This window comes from Ranitomeya imitator, chromosome 3 (genome assembly GCF_032444005.1).
Source record: "Ranitomeya imitator isolate aRanImi1 chromosome 3, aRanImi1.pri, whole genome shotgun sequence".
Taxonomy (NCBI): Eukaryota; Metazoa; Chordata; class Amphibia; order Anura; family Dendrobatidae; genus Ranitomeya; species Ranitomeya imitator.
In genome coordinates this window covers 141,301,883-141,318,808 of record NC_091284.1, presented here as the reverse complement: position 1 = coordinate 141,318,808, position 16,926 = coordinate 141,301,883, and the positions used below count along the sequence as shown (strand labels likewise).

General features: G+C 44.9%; 1 protein-coding gene across 3 annotated transcripts in view; it reads right to left on the bottom strand.

The window, feature by feature from the left end:
- The window catches only part of POLA1 (DNA polymerase alpha 1, catalytic subunit), a 557,049-nt gene that overhangs the window by 342,867 nt on the left and 197,256 nt on the right, over positions 1-16,926 (bottom strand). For all 3 annotated transcript variants that reach the window (XM_069761539.1, XM_069761540.1, XM_069761541.1), the window contains exons 26-28: positions 16,058-16,090; positions 15,344-15,436; positions 12,499-12,704 (exon numbers count right to left, since the gene is read on the bottom strand). In XM_069761539.1, the coding sequence (XP_069617640.1) occupies positions 12,499-12,704; positions 15,344-15,436; positions 16,058-16,090 (332 nt within the window). The remainder of the gene's footprint in view (positions 1-12,498; positions 12,705-15,343; positions 15,437-16,057; positions 16,091-16,926) is intronic.

Genomic DNA, 16,926 nt, shown 5'->3' with positions numbered 1-16,926 from the left:
GGAGCGTCACTCTGTCCGAAGCCTTTATAGACTGCGCAGGCGCGACGTTCCTAGCGTTACATTATAGCCAGTGTCAGAAAAAAAAATGGCGCCGGAAAGCGCCGACTGCCGGGAGCAGGGGGACATTTATGAACCGTAACCCGGACGTGGGGACACGGTGGACATGATCCCGCCCTGATGATGCTGTGGCAGTTCATGCCACAGCAATTTCTTACTTACGCCACCTGATTCCGGCCCATGAATGTCCCCCTGCTCCCGGAATCGGTGCCTGCGCAGTCCGCGCTTACCGACACCATTTTCTTGGTCCTCCTGCTCCCGAAATCGGCGCCTGCGCAGTCGGCGCTTTCCGGCGCCATTTTCTTGGATACTGCAGTCTTCAAGAAAATGGCGCCGGAAAGCGCGGACTGCACAGGCGCCGATTCCGGGAGCAAGGGGTATTTAGGAGTCGGAAACAGGGGGCGTGTGCACACGATCCCGCCCTCATGACGCTGTGGCACTTCATGCCACAGCATTTCTTACTTAGGCCCCCTGATTCCGGGCCATGAATGTCCCCTGCTCCCGGAATCGGCGCCTGTGCAGTCCGTGCTTTCCGGCGCCATTTTCTTGGATACTGCAGTGTGTCTTCAAGAAAATAGCACCAGAAAGCGCGGACTGCGCAGGCGCCGATTCCGGGAGCAGCAGTCCGCAAGCCAGAGGACCTGGAAGATGGAGCGGCGCGCTGCGCTGGATCGGGACAGGTGAATATAGAAAGTGTCGGGGGCCTGAGCAAGTGTCGTGGGCCTGAGCAAGCGGCGACTCCGGCACCTGACCCCCACAGCGCGCCGGTGTCTCCGCCTGCTCAGACCCCCCAGCACTTGGCGCCCAGCGAAGATAGGTGGGCATGTTATTTTTTTTATATATCGCAGCAGCATAAGGCTAGGGTCACATTGCGTTAGTGCAATCCGTTTAGCGCTAGCGGATTGCGCTAACGCAATGTTTTTAAAGGGTCGCGTTTCGGGGTCGCGTTAACGTCCCCGCTCTCGCAGATCCCTGATCTGCGAGAGCGGGGAACGGACCTCGGGCACGCCGCGGACGCTGCAAGCAGCGTCCGAGGCACGCTACAAAAGACCGGCGCGTCGCTAGCGCGTGCCGAAAATGACACGCGCTAGCAATGCGCTGGTACATTGCGGGCAATGGGAGCGCTAACGGACGCGTTGCATGGCGTTAATTTCGCCGTGCAACGCTGTCCGTTAGCGCTCTGACCAAAACGCAATGTGACCCCAGCCTAAGGGACATATCATACTATGGAGCATCTTATGGAGGCCATCAACCATAATGGAGCAGCATACGGGGCATATACTATGGAGCATCTTATGGGGGCCATCAACATTTATGGAGCAGTATACGGGGCATATACTATGGAGCATCTTATGGGGGCCATCAACCATAATGGTGCAGCATATGAGGCATATACTATGGAGCATCTTATGGGGGCCATCACCCATAATGGTGCAGCATACGGGTCATATACTATGGAGCATCTTATGGGGGCCATCAACCATAATGCAGCAGCATATGAGGCATATACTATGGAGCATCTTATGGGGGCCATCAACCATAATGGAGCAGCATATGAGGCATATACTATGGAGCATCTTATGGGGGCCATCAACCTTTATGGAGCAGCGTATGGGGCATATGGATGGGAGCAGCAAATTACAGAACGGTGGCGCAGGATGGAAGCAGCACATGACAGGATGGGGGCGCAAGATGGTAGCAGCACATGACAAGATTAGGGCGCAGGATGGAAGCAACACATACCAGGATGGAGACCATATACCAATATAAATGCTCGCCACCCGAGCATAGAACGGGTTATATATATATATATATATATATATACATGTATATATATATATATATATATATATATATATATATATATATATATATATATATACATATATATATATATACACACACACACACACACATACATACATGTATATACACATACATATACACACACATACCAAAAGTAGGCAGTTTCCAATCTTATCCATTTAGAGAAAAGCTCTGGTAACCACAAATGCACTAGGAAATGACTGAAGCAGCATTTGCAGTCACTTAACCCTTTACCGAAAACCAATACGCCTTTTAACGGCGGCAATTAAGGGTAATTACTCCTCAGTGCTACTCTTCAAGGGCACTGAGAAATAAGTGTATAGCTCCTCCCCTCCCCCCGGTGTCGGAAAATCTCCGGGGTCTCAGCTAACAATCTCCGGACCCTCCTGATCCGTCCCCTGCCATCTACGTCATCTTCCTGAAAGAAAATGGCGGGCGCATGCACAGTGTGCCTGCTGAGTTCTGCAGTCCGCAACCAAGCAACAATAGGAGATTTTTCCTATTGGTTCATTTTGATTACTGTGATAGACCCTATCACAGAGATCAAAATAAAAAATAAAAAAATAGTAAATCAAACTCCCTTTTGTCACTCAGTTAAAAAAAAAAAAAAATATATATATATATATGTGTGTGTGTGTGTGTGTGTGTGTGTGTGTGTGTGTGTGTGTGTGTGTGTGTGTGTGTGTGTGTGTGTGTGCACACACGGTATGTATGTATGTATGTATATATATACATACATATATATATATATATATATATATATATACATATATATATATATATATATATATATATACATATACACGGTATTTATCTCTATATACGGTGTGTGTATGTATATATATATATTCCATTCTTTGCAGTTAGGGTTGGGGTTGTGTCTGGGGTTAGGGTTCTGGTTGTGTTGGAGTTAGAATTGGGTGGGTTTCCACTGTTTGGGTACGTCAGGGGGTCTCCAAATGCAACATGGTGCCCGCCATCGATTCCAGTCAATTTTGCATTCAAAAAGTCAAATGATGCTCCCTCACTTCTGAGCCCTGCAAGGCCTCTAAAAAGAGGATTCCCCTCTCCTCCCCCCCACCCCATATATGGGGCATCTGTGTACTCAGGAGAAACTGCACAACAAATTTTGTGGTCCCTTTTCTCCTGATAACCTTGTGAAAATAAAGTTTGAGTCTAAAGTACATTTTTTGTGTGAAAATAAGGTAATTTTTTACTTCCACATTGCTTTAGTTCTCGTGAAGCACCTAAAGGGTTAATAAACTTCTTGAACGTGGTTTTGAGCACCGTGAGGGGTGCAGTTTTAAGAATGGTGTCACTTTTGGGTATTTTCTGTCATATAGCCCCCCTCAAAGTCACTTAAAATGTCATGTGCTCCCTAAAAAAAAAAAAAAAAATGTTTGTAAATTTTGCTTCCAAAACTGTGCTGTGGGAAACTTATTAACTATTTTGTGTGACATAACTCACTGATTTAAAGGACAAAAAATAAAAGTGTGAAAATTGTCAAATTTTATTTTTTTCACAAATCAAGTCATATCGATGAAATTTTACCATTAACATAAAGTACAACACTTCAAGAAAAAAACAATCTCAGAATCAGTGGGATCCGTGGAAGGTTCTAGAGTTATAACCTCATAGTGACAGTGGTCAGAATTGTAAAAATTGGCTTGGTCACTAATGGGTTAAGGGTATTACCAAAGCAGGATATATCCTTCTGGCGGTAAAGGTCAGAGAGGCCCGGCGCCAGCGCACTGCAGTACTTTGCTCTGCCCTCAACATGGCAGACAGAGTACGCCGGAGCCGCTGTAAGAAGACAAGAAGAGGACGTGATCGTATGAAGATAGGAGGTGCCGGAACCGGACCGTGACACCCATCGGACCCGAACCAAACCAGGACCACCCCTGGGTGAGTATAACATAACCTATTTTTCTTACCTTTCAGTTTACATCTGGGGCTTAGCTACAGCATTACAGAATGCTGTAGATAAGCCCCTGATGCCGGTGGCCTTATCTCATATACAATTTTTGGGGTGACAGATTCCCTTTAAAACACTAAGACTCCATGTCCCATTTTTAAGGAAATTTTGATTTATTAGGGACTGAGTTTGCATTACCCTTCACTGAAAATAAAGACCCCCAAATCATGAAAAACCACAGAATATCTTTATGCCACATCTGCTAAATAGGACAATAGGTTCAATACATTGTTTGCTTACAATCTACTGAACCCAAATAACTGCCAAATAGTTAAACGTGATTTATCACTGAAAAATATAGTTCTTACCGATAACGGTATTTCTCTGAGCCCATGACGGCACCACGGAGAGGGGGATCCGCCCACCAAGGACAGGAAACCTGCAGATAAAAAGGCGCTACCTCTCTCCCACATCAGTTGTTTACTAGAGAATGATGGGAGACTAAGAAATAGAGTCTTACTTTTAACATTACTTAAACTTAATTGAGATACCGCGTGCCTATTCAGGTAATTAGCATATGGCACTAAATTAATGTGCACAGCCATAAGTGAAGGGAGGGAATGTACAGGTGCAGTCATGGGCTCAGAGAAATACAGTTATCGGTAAGAACTATATTTTTCTCTGACGCCCATGACGGCACCACGGAGAGATTTACAGAGATTGGGGAGGTATGCTGGGTCTATTTTGAGAACAACCCTATCCTCCAAGAACTGGGTGGAATGAGGATTAGCCGATAGAGCCTGTATGTCGCCGACTCTACGTACAGAGGAGAGGGCGACTAGCAGGGATGTTTTGAGGGATAGGATTTTTAATGGGATATCCGCTAAGGGTTCGAAGGGAGGTTTAGTCAGGGCCTTAAGGATTAAATTTAAATCCCATTGAGGGGCAACCTTCACTGTAAGGGGTCTCGATCTACCTGATGCCCTGATGAACCTAGAAACCCACCGATTCCCTGCCAAATCGTAGTTAAATAGGGCTCCCAATGCTGCCATGTGGACTTTTTGGGTACTCGTGGCTAGACCACTTTCCAACCCATTTTGTAGGGATTCTAATATGGATTTAAGAGGGACTCTCCTTCATTTCTTTTAGCGCCCGAGGATGAAAGGAATTTTTTCCATATTTTCCCATATTGTTTGGTTGTAATTGGTTTCCTATTTTGTAGTAGAGTAGATACCAGCCCTAGGGAGAATCCTCTGCTTTCTAGTAGCTTCCTCTCAAGTGCCAGGCTGTCAAGTGTAAGCTCGTAACTTGCGGATGATGAACTGGGCCCTGGGAGAGGAGGTTTGGAAGGTCTGGAAGGAGCCATGGGTCGGATATTGACATCATCCATGAGAACCAAGGCCTCTTCGGCCAGAACGGGGCTATTAAGATCACATGAGCCCCGTCCTCCCGAATCTTCCTCAGCACTGCTGGAATCAGAGCGATTGGAGGAAATGCATACGCTAGTTGATGGAGCCATAGAATTAGGAACGCGTCTAACGATACAGGGATCCCCAATGGGGTTATGGCGCAAAAAGGGTTTATTTTTTTGCTTAGGTTGTTTGCAAAGAGGTCTATGCTCGGTACCCCCCATTTTTCTGTAATCTGGGTGAACACTTTGATTTAGCTCCCATTCCCCTTGCTTTAGACGGGAACGACTCAAAGTCCGCTCTGTAATTGTCCACCCCTTTTATGTGAAGGCCCGACAGGGATAGAAGGTTGCTTTCGGCTATGTGGAATATTGACTACTTCCATCAGTTTTTGAGAGCGAGTACCCCCTTGATAATTCAGGTACGCTATCACTACCCTGCTGTCTGACATAATTCTGACATGGTGGGAGTGAAGGGGCCCTAAGAACTCCAGCAGTGCGAACTTGACTGCCAGTAGTTCTTTCATGTTGGAAGATTCCTTTGCTAGAGTCGGTGACCAAGTGCCTTGGGCTAAAAGGTTCAGATGAGCCCCCCACCCGCTGGGGCTCGCGTCCGTGGTTACTATTTTTGAAATTGGAGTTACCCACGGGACCCCTCGGGAAAGATTGTTTCGCGATGTCCACCAGTTTAGTGACCGAGTTGTGCGCGGAGATAAACTGAACCGACCTTCTAAATTCCTTTTTAGAGAGACTTCCTCTGACAAGATTTGCCATTGAAGGTCTCTCGAATGGAGCTGAGCCCATTGAACTGCAGGGATGCATGTCATGGATCCCAACAGGGACATGGCTTGGCGGAGGTTTATGGAGGGAAGATCTTGCATTTTGGACATCAGCCCCGATATTTTTTGTATTTTTTTCGCAGGAAGGCGGCATTCCTGTTTTACGGAGTCTAGAGTAAGACCCAGATATTCCTGGATTTGGGATGGTAATAACCTGGATTTTTTAAGCCAGCCCAGCTTTTCTAGAGAGCGCATTATTGCTTCTAGTTGTTTGCTGCAGTGTTGGGGAGAGGAGCCGATTACCAAAAGGTCGTCTAGGTATGGCACAATCATAGTGTCCTGTTCCCTCAGGTGGGCCATTACCTCTGCGACTAGCTTGGTGAATACTCTTGGAGCTGTGGCTAGCCCGAAGGGGAAGGCTGAAAATTGAAAGTGGTGTAACACCCCCTGATGTGAACGGTTATCCTGAGAAACTTTTGGTGATCTCTGTGGATAGGGACGTGATAGTAAGCGTCCTTCAGGTCCAGGACTACCATGAAACACCAAGGAAACAGCATTTTTATAGATGTCTTTATTGTTTCCATCTTGGACCTCTAGGTATTTGTTTGGGTTTTTCAAGTTTATGATAGTCCTGTATGACCCATCCGTTTTTTTTTCTCAAGAGGCAGAGGGGAATAATATCCTTGCCCTTTTTCTTGGGGGGGGAGGGATCTTCTAGGAGAACTCCCTTGTTAACCAGTCCAATGACCTCGTTTTCCAACGCCAGTTGCTCCTCCCCTGAAGACCTTGGTGATGTCAACATAAAGGAGGGACGAGGGGGTTTGAGAAATGTCAGTTTCAGTCCTGATTTTATTATGTTCAGGATCCATGGAATTCAGGTAATTTTCTCCCAGGCCGAGAGAAAGAGGGACAGTCTTCCCCCCCACCTGGGGCAAACATTCATTGGGAAGGTTTCTTGTTGTCACTGGGGCTCACCCTTTATTCTTTTTTCTCTTATCCTCCCACTTTTATTGGTTTTTCCCCGACTTCCTTCGGAAAAACCTCTTGCTCCGAAAGGGCCTTCTGTACGAAGGGAAACCCAGGGCGAGAAAGGATTTCTGTTTATCCCCTCGCCTTTTCTAAAATGTCATCTAAGGTGGGGCCAAAAAAGAATTCGCCCTCACGGGGGATGGTATATAATTTCGATTTTGTTTGTAGGTCCCCTGGCCAACACTTAAGCCAGAGGGCGCACCTAGCCGCGTTAGAGAAAACTACCGACCTAGCAGCTAACCTGATTGAATCGGTAGAAGCATCTGCCAAGAACACAGCCGCTCCCCTCATCAACGGCAAGGTGTTTAATATGGAGTCCCAGGATGATTTCCCTTTTAGCTGGCCTTCCAGTTGGTCTAACCATACCATTAATGAACGGGATGTACATGCAGCGGCGACTGCCGGTTTTAGACCTCCCCCAGCTGCTTCCCAGGAACTTTTGAGAAAGGCGTCTGCCTTTTTGTTCATGTGATCCTTCAAGACTCCCATGTCCTCAAATGGAAGGGCAAATTTCTTAGATTCCTTAGCTATGGCGAAATCTAGTTTAGGGGCTTTTTCCCAGAAGGAGCAACATTCATCCTCGAAGGGGTACTTCCTTTTTGGCGTTAGCAACGCCTTCCTTATGGTTTTTTTCCACTCTTTTTTGATTAGTGCGGATATTGTCTCATTAAGGGGGAATGCTCCCCTCTTTTTTTTGCTCAAGACCCCCAAACATGATGTCCTGTACCGATCTTTTTGGGTGAGGGTCCACTAGCCCCATAGTGCTTCTAATGAGGCCATCTGTGTCCTCCAAGGGGAAACAACTGTGACCCCCAGAGGAAGAAGATGATGAAGAAGAAGAAGAGGAGTTAGATGTATCTGAGTCCGCATCATCACTATCCGTAATAGTAGACCCAGGAGATGGGGACCTCTGTGTCTAGTCTTCCTCCGCTTTTTAACACTTTTTAGGGATCTAAAGGAGTCTTCCACCTGATTTTTTATCATGGTTTTGAGGTCGGCTGCGAACCCGGGAAGCCCTTCGGATACTGTCTGCTGTATACACATGCAACAAAGTCTTTTCTCCCAGGTAGTCGGAAGGTCTTCTCTACAAAGGGCACAAATCCTATGCTTAGATTTGCCTAAGCTTTTCTTCCCCTAAAGTAAGAAAAACAAATATGTCCTTACTGTCACTACTTTCACGGAGATCACTTACCACCTTGCGGACCCATAAATACCAGTTGGGGATGCTCTGCATCTGTCCTTTTTCCGGACGCCGTACTGGACTCCTTGCTATGCAAGGACCTTTGGCGTTCTTTACCGGTAACATCTTGGTGTCCTATTTGCTGTAGTCGCTTTTGCTGCTGCTGCGGCGATGCTGGTGGTGATTTTGATAGGGGTGATGCCTCTAGGTCAGTCATGATGCTTGGTAGGGCTTAACAGAACCGGGGCAACCTTTCCCCTTTATGTGGCGGTGATTCCCGTCATCTTGTCAAGCCAGCGCCTGCGCAGTAGCGCTTTGCCGCCGGCGCATGCGCAATGGCCCGCATCGCGAGAATCGCAGCCAAATCCTGCGCATGTGCAGTCCGATCCAAAGTGGCACCATGCATGACGTGCGGGACGCTACGCACCGGAGCCCCCGGCTTTTGCAGTGTGCAGGCTGACGCTCAGGAGGTAGAGCCGCTCTGCTCCCCCCAACCACAGAGGGACCCCCCCTGGATGTTGTCACTGCTGCAGGCATCTTACCCAGGGAGGTGGCCGCGAACTCCATGCCACCTCCCCCGCACACCGTAGAGGCCCACTAGCCCCAGCGATGGTGCCTCGGGTCACCACACCAGCCGAGGCAGGGGGACCCCCGCTGCCTGAGTCGGACTGATTGGCCCCGGATTCCCACGACGTTCTTCCTGTTGGTAAGTCTGTAGGTCTCCCATCAAGGACAGGAAACCAACTGATGCGGGAGAGAGGTACCGCCTTTTTATCTGTAGGTTTTTAGTCCTTGGTGGGCGGATCCCCCTCTCTCCGTGGTGCCGTCATGCCACAATTCTGGAGTGGCGCACATTACACCACTTCAGAAAACACTAGGCACATTGTGATCGTAGGTTGGTAAGCAGATTCTCCATCATGGATGTTCTTGATGAAAAATTATTGTCCTTATGTAAATTTTTAGACCATTGCTCTGGGTGATAGATTTACATCTGGCGTCCAAATATCCAGTCATAAAGATGATGGAAAATTATCCCCAATAAAAACGTTTAATTGCATTGCCTTGATGGGATCCGAGTGTTTCTGCCAGAGTAACATTAACGAATTAGCTGTACCACATTTTGTACAGTGGGCCCGAGGCAAAGATTTTTTTTTCTATATACACACGCTGTATGTATGTATGTATGTATGTATGTATGTATGTATGTATGTATGTATGTATATATATATATATATATATATATATATATATATATATATATATATATATATATACACACATACATACACTATATAATTGTCTAAGGGTCACTTCCGTCTCTTTGTCACAGATATTCATTGGTAGCGGCCTCTGTCTGTCATGGAATCCAAGTCGTTGATTGGTCGTGGCAAAGGTCGTGGGCGTTTTGCCATGACCAATCAGCGACGCCCGCAGTCCGGCAATATGGCCGCTCTTTCCTCCCGTCAGTCAGTGCCCGCTCCATACTCCCCTCCAGTCAGCCCTCACACAGGGTTAATGCCAGCGTTACCGGACCACGGTGTAACGCACTCCGGTAACGCAGCTATTAACCCTGTGTGACCAACTTTTTACTTTTGATGCTGCGTATGCAGCATCAATAGTAAAACGATCTAATGTTAATAATAATAATAAAAAATTTAAATAAAAAAAAATATTCTCACCCTCCGCCATCGCGTCCTGTCCTCGGCACTGCAAGCGGCAGGTTCCGCTTCCAAAGATGCTGTGGGAGAAGGACCTTCCATGACATCACGGTCATGTGACCGCGACGTCATCACAGATCCTGCGCTCATACCAATCCTGAGACCAAAAGCTGCTGAGTTCACCGCACACAAGCGCCGGAACTACAACGGGCTCTTCGGATGGTGAGTTTATGTTTATTTTTTAACCTGTTACATACGTGGCTGGGCAATATACTACGTGTCTATGCTGTATACTACGTGGCTCTGTGCTGTATACTACGTGGCTGTGCAATATACTACGTGGCTGTGCAATATACTACGTGGCTGTGCAATATACTACGTGGCTGTGCAATATACTACGTGGCTGGGCAATATACTACCTGACTGGGCAATATACTACGTGACTGGGCAATATACTACGTGACTGGGCAATATACTACGTGACTGGGCAATATACTACGTGGCTGGGCAATATACTACGTGGCTGGGCAATATACTACGTGGCTGGGCAATATACTACGTGGCTCTGTGCTGTATACTACGTCGCTGTGCAATATACTACGTGACTGGGCAATATACTACGTGACTGGGCAATATACTACGTGGCTGGGCAATATACTACGTGGCTCTGTGCTGTATACTACATCGCTGTGCAATATACTACGTGACTGGGCAATATACTACGTGACTGGGCAATACACTACGTGGACATGCATATTCTAGAATACCCATTAGAATCGTGTGTGTGTGTGTGTGTGTGTGTGTGTGTGTGTGTGTGTGTGTGTGTGTGTGTATATATATATATATATTTATTATTATAGCGCCATTTATTCCATGGCGCTTTACATGTGAGGAGGGGTATACATAATAAAACAAGTACAGTAATCTTGAACAATACAAGTCACAACTGGTACAGGAGGAGAGAGGACCCTGCCCGCGAGGGCTCACAATCTACAAAGGATGGGTGAGGGTAGAGCTGGTCATGCAGCGGTATATATATATATATATATATAATATATATATTTGGTTGCCGCCTGTTCACACTAGCTTGCATGTGCTAATCTTTTTCTCTATTTGGACATGTGCACTCCCATCAGCCACAGGTCATTTTAAGTAGTTAGCTGGTCCACTCTTGTCCCATAAATTGTAGGCTTTTTTTGCACAGAAGAGGTGACAAAACAGGACAGGAACCCAACTTTCGAAGGATGCCCTGACATGGCAGTTGGGCACACATATATTGGCCAGTTTATGCGCCAAGTACCTTCTTTTCTACTGTATTTTTCATAGCAATTTTTGCAGATGAACATTTCATATATTCATTATACAGCGCTTATTTCCAATTTTCTAAGGCAGTAATGCATCTTCAATGTTCTAGAGTAATCGTTCTTCGTAAATCATGGTGCAAGCTTTATCGATTTTCAACTTGTATGCTTTTTCTTTGGTTGGCGCCTGTTCATACTAGCTTGGATGTGCTGGTCCTTTTCTTGCTCTAAATATATATATCTATATCTCTCTATATCTATATATATATAGATAGATAGATAGATAGATAGATAGATAGATAGATAGATAGATAGATAGATAGATAGATAGACATAGATATATATATATATATATACTCTGCTTCTCTAATCAATACTTTTTCTACCCAATATCAAGGACAAAGAGGGTAAAAAAAAGCACTGCACACCTATTTAGTTAAAGTCTGCATTATTTCATGGAAGGATCTGAGGTTATTTCACGTTTCTTAAGCAGTCTTGTCCTTTTATTACACAATGTACACAACTGATGTATTTTGTCCCTCTTGTGTACTGCAAAATGCTTCAGATCTGCCACTGTCAACAGTTAAGGAACATGCGATTGATATCGCTAAATCTGGAGTCCCTACTGCCTGGGTTTTCTTTATCACGCAGGAGTTCCTGACTGAGCGGTAACAAAAGCACGCAGCATTCAATATTTTCATATTTGTCAATGTGCTTTTTACCAGATATAATCGAGAGGTAGCACTATGTAGCAAAGCAATTCGAGTTTATTGCGAGTCCGGTCTTCATGAAGACGCCACATTTCTGGAATGCTCTCCCTCCAGCATTATTTGTTTTTTATTCTGAATGGCCATTTTAACATTTCACTATTGTACATAAAAAAACGGTTGGCGGCAAAAGCAATGCTGCTAAATAAGTATGGTGATAAGTATGGCAATAAGCATCATAGATGGCTACTTAAAGTCACAGCAATCCTGAAAATAAATGTATTTGACAGCTCATGTCGTCCTTCTGCACGTGAACATAGGAAAAGACAGAGTTAGTGTCCTATACATTCCTTGTCCTATCACCTACAATGAAGTGAACACGCACACATAAAATAGACTGAATTCTCCAATTATAAGAACTTCAGAATCTACTAAATGTGAATGACGTCACTAGGATCCATCCTAATGTACGAGTCCCCGATCAAGGCAGAGAATTGCAGCCGGCCCGGTTTCCTGAACTGCAGGCTCCTGTACAGCAGACTGTCAGGCACCAGTTATATCAGCCTGTCAGCGGAATATACATCACATTAATAGAGATCTGAAAGAAAATAATGATACCAAAAGTTAAAGAACTCACTTTCCAGCCATTTTAGCAAGTTCGCACCAGTCTCTTCTGACTATGTCCAGACCCTTCAGCTCTTGTTTGGTAGTATACTTCCCATCGGCCGCAGGCTCCACAATGAGGGCTGCGTATTTCTTTTTCTTTAATAGCAGAAGTGATTTAAAGATGCCATCAATGTCAATCTCCAGCAGCTTGTAGGACTTATTTATTTCACTTTTAACCTAGATGAGAAAGTGACCATGAAGTTACCCATCACTAGTTTATGTAGAAGAATTTACATGGAGAAACAATAAAACAAACACATTCACACCGCAACATTAAGGGTATGTGCACACATCCGGATTTTTAGCGGTTTTTTTTTGCGGAATTTCGCCATAAAAACGCTATAAATCCGGTAAAAAAAAAAACGCTAACATTATGCATCCTATCTTTTAGAATGCATTCTGCATTTTTTGTGCATATGTTAGCGTTTTTTTCCGCAAAAAAAACACATACCGCAAAAAATCCGGACATGCTCTATCTTTTTCCGGATTTTCTGCGGATTTCCTATCAAAAAGGGCATTCCGGAAAATAAAAAAATAAAAAACGGTAAAAATCCACAAAAAATCCGCGCAAAAAACACGCAAATTCCGCGCGAAAAAAGCGCGCGGATTTCTGGCAGAATTCTCAGGATTTTGTCAGGAAAAAATCCTGACGTGTGCACATACCCTAAGCCCTGCACTTCGCTGCAAAACCCACAGGCAGAATTAGAGGCTACAACCCAACAAATTAAAAAGCTAAATCCACGGTATCCATCCAACACAATCAACATGCTGCAAACTCGGAAACGAGAAGCATCTGTAGGTTTCTGCTACATGTGGATGAGGTGTACAAGACGCATCTACAACAAATATACCAGGATGTAATGGGGTGGTGATAAGAAATCCACTAAATTGCACATGCATAATTTCAAGACAAATGGGATTATTTTGCCTGTTTACATTAAAGGGGTTTTCCCAGGAACAAACTTAATTTTAATCAATAATTTCCACAACTGGATGTGTTAAAAAAAATGTTCCTGTGCTGAGATAATCTTATACATGTACATACATGTACCGTACAGGGACATGGCCCGATCATACCACATCTCCTGGACAGGGGAGGACACAAAAGAGAGTATACAGACATGGCAGGAGAGGATCACAGCTGATTCTTTTTGTGACGTAAAGCATTTCCCTGCCTGTTCTTAAAAATGATGTTTTCCCTCAAAGAAACAATGATTTTCGATCCTCTGCTGTCCTGTTTTCTCTCTTGCTGTCTCCCCTGCCCAGGAGCTGTGGTATGATCAGACCATGAACCTGCACGGTCAGACACAGACATTACACAGTGCACAGTGCACAGCAGGGGCACATGTATAAGATAATCTCAGCACAGGGGCATTTTTTAATACATCCAATTGTGTAAATTATTAATATGCTAAGCTATATTGATTATAACTAATGTTGTTCGTGGGAAAACCCCTATAAGAAACAAAAATTGAGCTCCAGATGATAAATCTAATTTGTTAATGCGATTTCTTGAAATGTTAAAAAAAATTCCAGTAAAATGACAAGTGCAGTGGTAGAAAGTCAAATGGCATCAATAGGATTTTATGATTTTATGAGGGGCAATCAGCACCATTTTGAAGATGATTGGCGCCTAAAATGTCTTCATACTACCCAAGACTAAAATGGATACAGACCTTACTGCAGCTGGATCCAGTCTTGGCAGCAGGTCTCTCCTGACCTAATTTCGCTAAACTACATATCCTCAGAGATCTAGCGCCACGTCTTCCGCCAGAGTGGAAATGGACTATAAAACTGATTACACCAGTTAGGCTAGCTTCACACTAGCGTTCAGCAGGGCTGTGGACTTCCTCCGTGAAGCCCTGCCCACTGCCACGCCTCTTCATTCAGCTCCGCCTACGGCTGCATCTGTCCTGCGTACCCCATCTTTAACATTAGGTACGCAGGCTGTGCCGATGTATGCGGATGCCTCCGCATGCGTCGTTTTGACAGTGCGGTGACCGCACCAAATTGCAACTCGTTGCGTTCGGCGCAAGTCGCCGCACCGTCAAAACGAGGCATGTGGAGGCATCCGCATACATCGGCACAGCCTGCGTACCTAATGGTAAAGATAGGGTATGCATGCCGCATGCCGACATAGGCGGAGCTGACCGGAGGTGTTGCAGTGGGCGGAGCTTCACTGAGGACATATGAAGCCCTCCACCCGCAAATGTGAAACCAGCCTTATATGTTCAGTGACATCACGGTCAGCCGGACAGATGAACAAAACAGAGCGTTTCATGTCCATCTGTGTTAGAACCAATGATCAGTGTACAACTTAGTCATCAGTAAAGATCAGGTATAAAACTGGCTGGACACAGCTGGTATCTGTGAACCGAGCCTTGGTAAGGGACGTATATATACTGTACCTATGTGTGCCAGAATACTGAGAGGATGGCGCCATAATGCTGGCATATGTAGCTTTGAAAATCAGGAACAGGAGGAGTCAGCGTGGCAGGACACACATTCTTATGTGGATATAATGCTTTAGGGTATATTCACACAATGCGTCCAACAGGAATTGTGGCAATAAACCGCAGATGCACTGTGCATAGGCAGAATACATCTCTGGCTCCACATTGGCTGTAAGAAACAATGTTTGTAGCCCCAGAACATTCCCACTTCCATACAGAGGTTAAAACCTGCATAGACCCAATATTCCAGCTGGGAGTGAGTGTGCCACAATTATAACCAGCTCTATGGGCTGAAGGGTACCCAGCAAAGCAAACATTTTACAGTCACTAGCACTATTCCTGTGGAGGGGCATGAATACCAACCTTGTTCCCTAGCTTGAATACTTCTTCAAGGTTCACACAATTAGTATTTATCATGATGGAATCTGTGTCACCATATATCACTTCCAAATTCATCTAAAACATGAAAACAAAAAATGTCATTCACGGAAAAAGGTAAAATGTTATGTTCCTGAAGTTACAAAGTACCCTGGCAAATCACTTTACTAACAAGCACGTCAATTGTAAAACAAATCAGGATATTTTTTTAAAGCATTGAAAAAATATAAATTCTTTGTCTTTCCGTGCAAGAATTAGCACTAGTACAAAATCACATAAAAAGTGCTTATTTTATGCTCAGAATAGTATATGATGCTGAAACTATTTAGCCGAAGATGAAGGGAGCCAGAAAAACAATCATAATAAACACAACACTGCAGCTCATACAATATAGCGGAACTGCAAGTAAACTCTAATTAACACTGTTGCTAATTTGCTGGAAAGACTCGCATACAGGCTTCAAGCCGCGCTCCATCATATCTGTGTTAGAGGAAGAATGAAGCTATAATCCATTAGGAAGGATTACATTGGTAAATAGGCATCCGAAGAGAACGGCTTTCTGGTTTGTTTGGGTTACAGTTTTGTAGCGCACAACAACTTCGCCAGGTGCGGCCTTTTTTGTTTGGTATGTTTGTTTTTCTTAGCAGATTAAAAAGGAAAAAGGAAACAAACTGACACATAAATGCTAAACGTACTCACCTTCTGCACCATCTCCTTAGTGTGCAGCAGAATCTGGAGGCAGAAAACATGATATCATTAGGATACCCATATAAACGGTCACATGTATATAGATGGAGCCTACTTGCTAATGCAAATAGAGCATCTAGGAAAACCATTCCCCAAAGTGAGACAAGTAGCTACTTTCACACATCAGGTTTTTGTCATCAAGCACAATCCGGCAAATTTTGGAAAAACTGATTTGGTTGTTTTTTTTTTCCACCGGATCTGTTTTTCTCTCCCCCACTCCCCCGGGGATTAAGAAAAATAAGTAAAAAAATGGATCCGTTGCATCAATTTTTCAAAATTTTTGCCAGATCCGTTTTTTTGCAAAATTCGCCGGTTTCTGCCAGACGGTAAAAAACTGATGTGTGAAAGAAGCCTTAGGGTACCGTCACACTGAGCGACGCTGCAGCGATACCGACAACGATCCGGATCGCTGCAGCGTTGCTGTTTGGTCGCTGGAGAGCTGTCACACAGACCGCTCTCCAACGACCAACGTTGCCGGTAACCAGGGTAAACATCGGGTTACTAAGCGCAGGGCCGCGCTTAGTAACCCGATGTTTACCCTGGTTACCATCCTAAAAGTAAAAAAAACAAACGCTTCATACTTACCTTCCGCTGTCTGTCCCTCGGCGCTCTGCTTCTCTGCCCTGTGTAAGCCCAGCGGCCGGAAAGCAGAGCGGTGACGTCACCGCTCTGCTTTCCGGCCGCTGTGCTTACACAGGGCAGAGAAGCAGTGCGCCGAGGGACAGACAGCGGAAGGTAAGTATGTAGTGTTTGTTTATTTACTTTTACGCTGGTAACCAGGGTAAACATCGGGTTACTAAGCGCAGCCCTGCGCTTAGTAA